Below are 10,061 nucleotides of genomic sequence, written 5' to 3'. Positions count from 1 at the left end.
AAGGAAACGATTGTGCAGCTTTGTACAGTTACTATGGTTTGGTATGTGTTTTTTTTTTTTTTTTACTTATCAATGTCAGTATGAATCACTAAGTCGTTTATTTTGAACTGCTCCTTAATCGAAAAGGAAAGTAATCGGTGGTGCATCCTGGCATTCATCAGTAGTTGTGAGCTCATTATAATATCCTAGAAAGGCGTCCTCTTCGCCACCTTGCGGGCACCAGTCAGCCAGAGATCATCTCCGTCCGCCCCAGTCGTCTTGGGCTACATTCAGCTCGGAGCCCGGATGCGCCGCCATGCCGACTCTGTCAGCGAATGGAAACATTAATTCACCAAGGTGCCTGACTGTGGCCGACTAGGAGTTGACTGAAGAAGTCGACAAGGCAGTTTGGAGGTCAGTGGAGTCTTAGTGGCGAACGCACCGACAGGGAATAGCCGTGGCGTGTCTGCTTGTGTCCGTGTTGCTCCCCTCCCCCGTTGTGTTGATGTGGGGACTCTTGTGTGCTAGCTACGCTAACGTTAGCTCGACTGGAGAGAGTGCGGAGTGGTGACAGTCCGGCCCGACGGGAGGCGGGAGGCGGGGGGCTGCGAGCTGATATGTATTTTGATGGCGACTACACTGTTGACAGCACGCTAATGTGTGGCAACGAGATAGTATTGCTCTAATAAATATTTTCCTTATGTGGTGGTCAGGCAACGGCACATCGAGCAGGGTATTTGACTCTGTGTGTCTAATAAGGCTTTTTGGCCAGAGAGGACCGAACGTTTACTCGACGTTTACGTTACTCCTCTGGCCCGCGGTGCACGAGCTAGTAGCTAGCCTGCTAACTGGATAACACAGAGGCTCCCAAACTTTTCAGGTCAGTAACCCCTGAGTAGGCAGGCTTCACAATGCAGGTTACCAGCCTGATAGGGGTGTAGTCTCACGGGCTTGGTAAAAGGGAGAGCTTTGGCATTCTTGTAATCATGTGTTAGGACTTGACAGTGAAAAGTGAGGCATTATTTTGTTCACCATCTTCTGCAAAGTGATTAGCCACAGTTTCTTTTCGGATTCCTATAGGCCCAACTGAACTGTAATGTTGAGCAACTTAATGGCATTGCTTAGCATGTCTGAGTGTTTTATTGCTGCAGTGTGGAAACACGTAGTTTAAAGTAACATTGTTAACACTACATATAAAGATTTATTGTGTTCAGCAGTTTTATTATGCTTTATGATTTGCCTTTGGTTGTTCTGTGATTTTCAGTCCTACAAAACTTCCCATGTCTTCATCAGCTCTGGAAACCAGAAGAGATGTCTCTCGATGAGGGTTCTGCAAAAAGTGGCAGCACACAGGCCAGCTCGACTTCATCACTCCAGCTCACGGATTGTCCTCGGGGTTACAGCAGTCTGTCCGTGATGATGGAGGGAACTGCAGTCACTCCTGACTTTGCAGCTGCTTGTCCTGTCCCCGGCACTGCAGCCTCACCAAAACACACCAGCACGACCGACGCTCTAAACCTCTCGGACAATGCTGGACAGACAGCCAGAGGGAACGAGAATAGCATCAATCGCAGGAACAGCTTTCATCATTCCAAACAGCAACAACAACAGACAAAACTAACAAAGCGGCGCAACACCTCAAACTCTAGCTTCAAGCATCCGACATCTGGAAAGAGGAGACGAAGGGCCAACTCAGAAAGCGACTCCGTCCTGCCTACCAACTTCCTCTTGGGTGGAAATATTTTTGACCCGCTGAATCTCAACAGCCTGCTTGATGAGGAGGTCAACAAGGCGCTCAATGCAGAGACTCCCAAATCCTCGCCACTTCCAGCGAAGAGTCGAGACCCTGTGGAGATACTCATCCCTAGAGACATCACAGATCCACTGAACCTAAACAGTGGGATAGCGGACTGCAGCGTTTTGGTGTCCCCCTACAAGAGTGGAGGAAGGAAAAGACACCGCAATAGGCACCATGGAGGAGGAGGAGGAGGTGGGGGTGGGATTTCAGCAACTCAAATCAACCTCTCAGAATCAGGAAAAAGTGAGGTTAAAAGTGGCACTTCCGCACTACATCCAGGTACGGTAGATTCATTATCTGCACTTGATGTCTCCAAAGAGCCCAACAGTTTCTCCAGTGTCACAGGGGATTCCCATGAGCACACAGCTGACTCTTTAGCCAGCTGCAAGGAGGAGGTGACGTCTGTATCCGCAGAGGATTCCACTTCTTCTTTGTCAGGGGCACCAAATCAGCACACAAGCAGGCGGAAGCGAAGACGTAACTCAGGCAAAATGGACCCCCCTGTGACCCATTCTACTCCCATCGGAAAGTCAGCTACTGGTGACAAGAGCTGTGGTACAGCAGGCCCAAGAAATTCTAATTCCTTCCACACACCAAGAAGTGGTCCCAAAACAGGATCAGGACTTCGCCAGCACCAGCAGCCGTACAACCAGTCTAAGGAACAGCAGAAGAAGTTTCAGTATGGGAACTATAATAAGTATTATGGCTACCGCAACCCAGGCAATAATGAAGACCCACGTCTACGTGTGCTTCGTCCAGAGTGGTTTGAAGGTAAACATGTACTAGACTTGGGTTGCAACGCAGGCCACCTAACCCTCTATATTGCCAAAATGCTAAGACCTGCCCGTATATTGGGCCTAGATATCGATGGTGGTCTGATACATGCAGCTCGAAAGAACATCAGACATTATCTGTCTGAGCTTCAGACCCAAGAGGCCAGGCGTGCAACACAGGGGGCAAAGACTACTAAATCAGAGGAGAGGAATGGAAATGAGAGACACACAGGCACAGAAAAGAAGCACAATGAAGCCGAGAGCAGGGATGAAAACGGGAGACCATTTAAAGGGGAAAGTGGCCCTGCAGAGGCTGTAAATGACAATGACTCCTGTCACACAGATGCGACAGGGACCCAGAGGCGGGACAGCAAAACAGTGCAAACAAAGCAAGAAGATTGTGATTCACCCCCTGCAGATCACTCTGTGAGTTGCTCTTTTCCAGTGTCCCTACGGATCTCCAGGGGCCCTATCGCTGCACCTCCACTAACAGACACATCCACCACACAGCCTGGAGAGTTCCCCTCAAATGTGTCCTTCATCAAGGTAAGACAGCATTTTGTGTGTAAACATTGTTTGGCAGTATGTCTGAGATATTTGTGCTTTTTCTCTGTACTGCAATTTGTACATTAATATTAAGGTATTGGCAGTCAGAGTTTCTGACTTCACAAGAGGACTTAATGCCATTTGTACTCACACTTTCTCTCACTGGGACCCGATGATGATAATAATAATCCCGTTGCTTCTAAATTGGGGTGGCGCTGTCACAGCTCAGTCATTTCCACTGCAGCATGGCAGTGTGCTGCATTCGGTATCTGCATGTGCTATTAAACATATGATAGGAAGTTTTTAGTAGTAACAGTAATAATTAAACAGAATGTTCCCCCTGGTGATTCACAGATTATTCTTATCAGACTTGCAGTCTCATAGATTGCATGTGTACTGTGCAACTATGTTAAGTACAATAAACTTCCAAATCAGTCCAATGTAGGTAGACCTATATGCTTTACTGGTGAGTAGTTCTGCAATAGCTCAAGACAAAAATACCTGCCTCCTAGCTACTCCTCCAAGAATTTAATGAAGTTCTACAACACAACAGTAAAACAGTAGAGGCTTCTTCATTACCTTAAATAAATAACCTTAAAAGAAAAAAGTATGGTGGATGTTATCCCAAATGACACCTGGAGCTGGATGGTTTTAACCAAATAAACCACCAGCTAACAAACTAATATGTGGGCCTATATAAATAGCTCTGTGGTGTATAGCTCAACTTAAACATTTCCACTGTCACAACAAATACTAAATCACAATTCCGCATTATAAAACTATACCGCAGAAATCTATGTAAAGGATTTCCGTGCAGCAGACATGTGTGATTGTCTTCTTTAGCTGTAAAACAAACATGACTTTCAAAATGACTCAATACAATCCAGTCATTTTTAAGAGGCCTTGGATAGGCCCCTATATCATCGATCGGGTAGGGAAGGCACAGATATATTAATGATGACTTAATTCCTTTAAGTAGATCAAATGAGAACTTTCTGTCTTGAACTTCTCTTGTAAAGGACCTTGGTATCTCCCAGTTTGGAAATGAATAAAGTAATTTTATGCAAATAATATACAACTGTATTTCATACTTAAATTTTGTGTGACATCTTATCTAGACTAAAGCAACTACTGATATTGTGAACTGAAATTTGAAGCAGCAAATAGGAATCAGGCATCTGCCTATTATGTTGCATAGTTGAGAATTTGACGAACTTTCTAGTAAAAGCCTTTAGTCATACTGACAACATTCTGTTCTGACTTGAAGCCTTCATCAGGCTTCTACCACGTCTATGCTATTGCTAATCACACCTGTGTTTTTCCCTTTCAAAATGTCCACTGTGGAAATTGTCGGTTGTTCCTAGTTTTTATATATTTGAGACTTTCCCTCTGTTCCTCTTTTACTCTGCTGAATTTTCTCATTCAACATTGGTATGCATCAGCTTAGCTCTTACAGTGGCACCTGGCAGTTAAATTCTCATCAGCAATATTGGTACAATTTCATTTCCTGATGCTACCAGTGTGTATGCAGCTCATTTGGTTTGCTAAGAGCCAAAGATTTGCTTTGTATGTCAGTACAGGATGCTTTTGCAAATATAGCTTCTAAATGCCACGGTCTTCTTTTATTTCTTATATGAACCAAAACTGATATGCAAGAGAAATTAGTCAGCAATCAGTAGGTTGATCTGCACTTTACCACTCAGTGCTGGACAACAGACCCTGAACTAAGTTTAAGATGTTTTCATCAATGCTGTTCACTGGAGCCCTTTCTATTTCCAGTTTCTTAGCTACAGACCTAATTTGCTCATGATTCAAAAGAAGTCTATATCACAGCTATGACTGCACAGCGACATTTGTCCTTTCAAGGCCATATTTTCCTCACTTCACTTCTCTCCTTCAGGCCAATTACGTACTGGAGAACGATAATCTGCTTTTGACTCAGCGGCCGGAGTATGACGTGATCCTTTGCCTGAGCGTTACCAAATGGGTTCACTTAAACTGGGGAGACAGTGGCCTCAAGCGGCTTTTCAAGAGAGTCTACAGACATCTACATCCTGGAGGGATGTTCATCCTGGAGCCTCAGCCCTGGGAGTCCTATGTGAGGAGAAAGAAGTTGACTGTAAGAAGCTGAGAAGCCAGAGTTTTTCTATCTACCTTCTGTCTCTTATGATTTTAATAGCTGAGCTGTTTGGCTGAAATATAACAGACTTTCTTTCTCACCTGACAGGATAATATTTGCAGGAATTATCACAGCATCCGTCTCAAACCTGACCAGTTTTCATCATATCTTACAAGCGACGTGGGCTTCACCAGTTTTGAGTACATTGGGGCCCCCAAGTGTTCAGTAAGAGGTAATTACTCAGTGAGTTTTATTCTCTGTATTTGTTTATTCTTACCATCATAGCTTAATGTCTCCTTTTCCCCCAAAGGTTTTCAGAGGCCAATCTATGTTTTTCACAAATGACCACCCCTGCCTTGAACATCATTGAATGTGAGTAGCCTATACCTCCATCATACATTCAAGCCAGCCAGCTGCACTGGACTGCAAGGAGTCCTCTGAGTCCTTAACGGTTACTCCAGCTTCGGATGCTGAAGATGAACATCAGAAAAGAAAATGGGACCAAAAGTGGAACAAATTTTGTAGAGATCTGCTGTGAAGAGACATCTATCGGAATCCTGTGTGGCTGCAAAGATCTTAGGAAAAGTCTGGAGTACACTTGGATAGAACTCTTGACTGTGGAAGAAGTGCTCGTCTGATCATTTCCTCTGACTATACTAGCGCTGACAATGCCCCAGTGTGATGCAATTGTGTTTGAATATCTTTGGCCATATATATTTAGTTTTAGCGCATCCTTTTGTGCCATGGCATCACCATACATCATTCATCATTTATCCTAGGATTGCCCAATAAGGTAGACTTATTTGGTCCTTCACTTCACTTATAAAAACATAGATAAATTCATCAACTTTTAGTGTGCCACTGGATTTCATAGCCATTCCACAGACATCACGGAAATCTTTTAAAAAGCTACATTGAAGTGCAGGTAATGTGTTTTATGCTGTGCATCACACTCTGTAGGCTTTTCATGAACGAAGCGCCACTGATGGCATACAAATCACAACTTACTGGTGCTGCCTTATGTTTGAATTCTTCAGTGCTGATGCAGCAGGCTTATAAATGCAGGCCATCATCTTGGTGAATTTAAAACAGTCAAACAAAATCAATCTGCTGTGAATTCAGTGTAACACTAAGAGTTTATGTATTTGGCCCATCTTGCCACACGGGTATGTTGCTTGTTTGTGTTAATTATTTTGCAAAATATGCCTGAGAGCTGGATTAACTTTGTCAAAGTGTGTCATTTTCCAGTGAAAGGATGAAAAGTTTCTAAACTGCACAAAGACAACCGTGTTAAATAACATCATAACATAGAGACAGTATTAAGTGCACACATTTTACCTAAGACTACACCAGACTAAAGCTGAAAGATCTACTCTCTCAAGAAAAATGATCATAGCCAGTCTGAGTACGAACAGTCTAACTCATGAACCAATTAGTAAACAACAAATCACTTCAAAGTTTCTTTAAGATTTTACAATGCTACATCCTAATGGCAATTGCTAATTCACTTGAGCCAAGGACACTGTTGACTCATGTCTACAGAATTTAGCATTGAGACTATTTTGCAAAGTAGATTTGTAGCATACATTGGACTATTTTTACTTTTATTTTAAGCCATACTCCTAACTTGCGTGTTGTTTACAACTCCCTTCACTTGGTTCCATAGCCCCCAGAAAGGTCACAAAGAGAATCATTTGGCTGACTACTTTTGTTTTCCTCTCAATGTGCTTTACATTCATTCTGTCCAGCTATAATGCAGAGCTACGTTAGGAAACTAAACGAAACCGCTACAGAAGCTATGAGGATATGACTGTAATTGAAGCATTTTGCATGGCTGCTCTATTACAGGTCTCTTACTGCCTGGCTGTGATGGTTCAATCTGAGGCTGGATATACGGTTTTTGTTCAGATATTAATGATTGAACCTGCGCTGCGTGTGTTACCAACACACCTGAGTAGTGAAGGAATACAGTAAGATACCTTAAATACCGCACATATTAAACATCTTCCAGTCATAACTAGAACAGTCATGATTCCAACATCAATTACTGTGACTGTCGTCCCAAGGCGGCTCAGATAGTCAGATCCAGTCTGTTCTGATAGTGGCCAGAGAGAGACGGAGCTAATCAACCAGTTCCTCTAGTTTTCTTTCTAAATGCTATCATGCTGACTTTTTCTTGAGAAGCCACAACTGCTGAGGGTGCTCTGGCCCTCACTGTAGTCACAACCACAGGCTGCCTAGCTATTCTGCATGAAACTGTAGCTTAACCCAGCTCAGAGGAAATACAAAACCTATTGTGAGGTAAAGATTTCTCGTTGTGACCTTTCAGGGGCTCCGTAGACTGAGAACTGAGAATTGGAGTGTAAAATTTGAGACAGAGACCTGTTCTAAGTTGCTGCATCATCTTGAGTTCATAAATTGGATGTCTGCATTGTTTCGTATGGTCTGGTCATCACTAGTCACTTACATCAATTTTCTAACTTGACTCAACTTCCATGAGACTCAGCAAAAATTCTTAGAAAATAGATTATTTCTTAAAATGAATATATCCATGTGATTTTTTTTTTTTTTTAAACCACTTTGAAAAGGCTGTTTGTATTAACACACTGGCAACATTTATTATGGGTGTTCTGCTCTGTTTGATACAATGTGGTATCACAGTCTTAGTCTTTGGCCTGACGGGGACAGTTTTGAGTTACAGGAAGTCATTGTGATTGTGTCTTTATTGGTGAACACTGAGCACCACTGCTTTTAAGTGGCTGGGACAAAAGAAAATCTTCATTTTTTGTGACTGGTTCAGTTACAGCATTTGGCATACTAGGGCAGGAGTGAGAGGTGATATATGTTTCTATTTTAGTAAATCTGTGTAAATACCTTTGCAAATTTTGTTCAAGTTTTGTCAATATTAAGTTCATTACGGCTTTTGCCATTTGAGTTTGTTTTTTCAACATGTTTTCTGCCAATTTATGAACGAGTCTTTTTGAATTCAGAAACAGCTTAGTAATCCAGCTTTGTAACAACAAATGAACATGTACATTGCGAAGTTCTGATGTTTTTGCTTTGTTCTGTCCTGGCAGGCACATTGATTGTTAGATTAGTGCTTTGTTATTGTTCTTTTTTTTTGTTTTTTGTTTTTTTATAAATCATTTGGAAAGAGTGTTGGTGTCAGTGTGCACTCTCATTTCACTTCATTTGACATGTTAAATTTTCTTTCAGACTTTTTGTAACAAGTCATGGAGCAGCAGTTAATCTGTAAACTGAAGCTACAGGTTACATTTTGAATTAAAAGTGAAATTTCTCCTTTGGCCCATCAGGCACAGGCCACCAGACCACACCTTTTCTCCTAAGCTAAGACAATCGGATCCTCAGGCTTAGACCAGCCCACTGCTGTAATTTCAAGGGCGTTTTTCTTTGGCATTATTAACAGATGTTCTCATTCTTGCAGACCATCTAATCATTTTAATTAGAAAAGAATACTTTAAAGCTACTTTTTGCTTTGCCACCAAGGTTAAAGTTGCACCTTACTGTCTTAGCAGTGGTATATGCCTGACTTGTAAGTCCAGGTATTCAAGCTAAAGCATGACTTTTGCTGGAGATGTTAAATTCCATGTTGTCACATACAGTGCTGTTTAAATCTCTTGTACTCCCCTTGAGGTTTTTCTCTGGTAGTGTGCAGTCAGCGTAATTTTTAGGGAATTAAATGAAAAGGAGTTACTGAAGTTACTCCTCCTTAGTTTTATTACTGTTTCAGAAGCGTACTCTGCTCAGATCTAATATTCAGATTGTAGCTGTGTGCAGTAGATTTAATATCCTCTCATTGGACTGAATGTTTTTCAATTCATGAAGTGAAAACTGCAGGATACATGTTTATATGGTGCTAAGACAACTTAGTACAAGCAAATACAAAATGAAGAAATTAACATTTCTGCTTTTTTTTTTAGTTTTACAAAAATATGCATAGAATTTATTCATGCAGAATATGCTGTGGGAGCAACAGAAGTAAACACACTATGCTCACACTTGAACTAATTAACCTCTAGTTCCTCAAAAGTAACATTTAGCTACAACTTGAATGTAAGATTTGAGCAGCATGAGCAGTGAAACACAACAAAGCTTTGACAAGGGGTTGCAGTTACCGTTACACTTCTGCCTCAAATTTATCAAAAGTTATATAACATTAAAATTGTCCTAAAACTATATGGTGCTAGGTGCCATTTTGATCTCTTTAAAAACGCGTAGCCTCAAGGGGTGTATGTTATTTGTTTTGTTTTATATGTTTTTAAGCAGCACTGAAATTCGCATCTTTGTGTTGAATTTGCACTGCTATGAAACATGGGAATTAGACTAGTGCATTTTTGCAGTTACAGTTGATGTTTTACATGTACCTTAACTTTCCTAAAAAAACAGTTTTCTGGAAAAACTGTTCCAATTAACCCCCTTATGTCAGGGAAGCTTTTAATTTTCATGCCTCTGAACAACAAGATATATCTGAATGTTCCTCTGTGTTTAACATTTTAATTGATTAAATCTGGTTCCAGACTCCGTGTGTTAGTATTTGCTTATCCAGTGCCTTATTTTAATTTAATTTGTCCTAATGCAGATTTTTCACACTATACTAAATTTTACATTCCCTCTTAAAGAAACTAGAAAATTCCCTCTGGGAAATTGTGAAAGGGCCACGGGGGACTACTTTTGGGGGTACCGTCTCTGTCAACGTGGGAATCAAACCCACGACCAGAGCTAATCAGACAGACATATGATCATCTTTCACTGAGAACTGATATTGAGGAGTTGAATATTCGCCCCAAACCTACGCAGTCTGGTGTGAGGGGTCATGGAGTCACAT

General features: G+C 41.6%; 1 protein-coding gene across 4 annotated transcripts; it reads left to right on the top strand.

Moving 5' to 3' along the window:
• Nucleotides 1-244: 244 nt before the first annotated feature.
• On the top strand, nt 245-9,754 carry mepcea (methylphosphate capping enzyme a). 4 transcript variants are annotated; one of them, XM_047607123.1, is made up of 5 exons: nt 245-393; nt 1,244-3,096; nt 4,997-5,215; nt 5,324-5,447; nt 5,526-9,754. In XM_047607123.1, exons 2-5 carry the CDS (start codon nt 1,291-1,293, stop codon nt 5,558-5,560), a joined length of 2,184 nt encoding a protein of 727 aa, XP_047463079.1. In that variant the 5' UTR covers nt 245-393; nt 1,244-1,290; the 3' UTR covers nt 5,561-9,754. The 4 variants fall into 4 exon arrangements, with proteins under 4 accessions (XP_047463079.1, XP_047463082.1, XP_047463083.1 ...); XM_047607126.1 differs by having other exon boundaries at nt 257-393; nt 1,273-3,096; XM_047607127.1 differs by lacking the exon at nt 245-393 and adding an exon at nt 631-859 and having other exon boundaries at nt 1,273-3,096.
• The last annotated feature ends 307 nt before the right edge of the window (nt 9,755-10,061 follow it).

This window comes from Mugil cephalus, chromosome 15 (genome assembly GCF_022458985.1).
Source record: "Mugil cephalus isolate CIBA_MC_2020 chromosome 15, CIBA_Mcephalus_1.1, whole genome shotgun sequence".
NCBI classification, from domain to species: Eukaryota; Metazoa; Chordata; class Actinopteri; order Mugiliformes; family Mugilidae; genus Mugil; species Mugil cephalus.
The sequence above is the reverse complement of the archived record's forward strand: the minus strand, read 5'-3'. Positions and strand labels throughout refer to the sequence as shown.

What these genes read in the sequence shown, in the direction of transcription:
- mepcea (XM_047607123.1), top strand. Translation starts at nt 1,291, where the DNA reads ATGTCTCTCGATGAGGGTTCTGCAAAAAGTGGCAGCACACAGGCCAGC. An exon ending in TGAGGAGAAAGAAGTTGACT is followed by an intron (nt 5,216 to 5,323) that starts GTAAGAAGCTGA and finishes CTCACCTGACAG; the next exon opens with GATAATATTTGCAGGAATTA. An exon ending in CCCCAAGTGTTCAGTAAGAG is followed by an intron (nt 5,448 to 5,525) that starts GTAATTACTCAG and finishes TTTCCCCCAAAG; the next exon opens with GTTTTCAGAGGCCAATCTAT.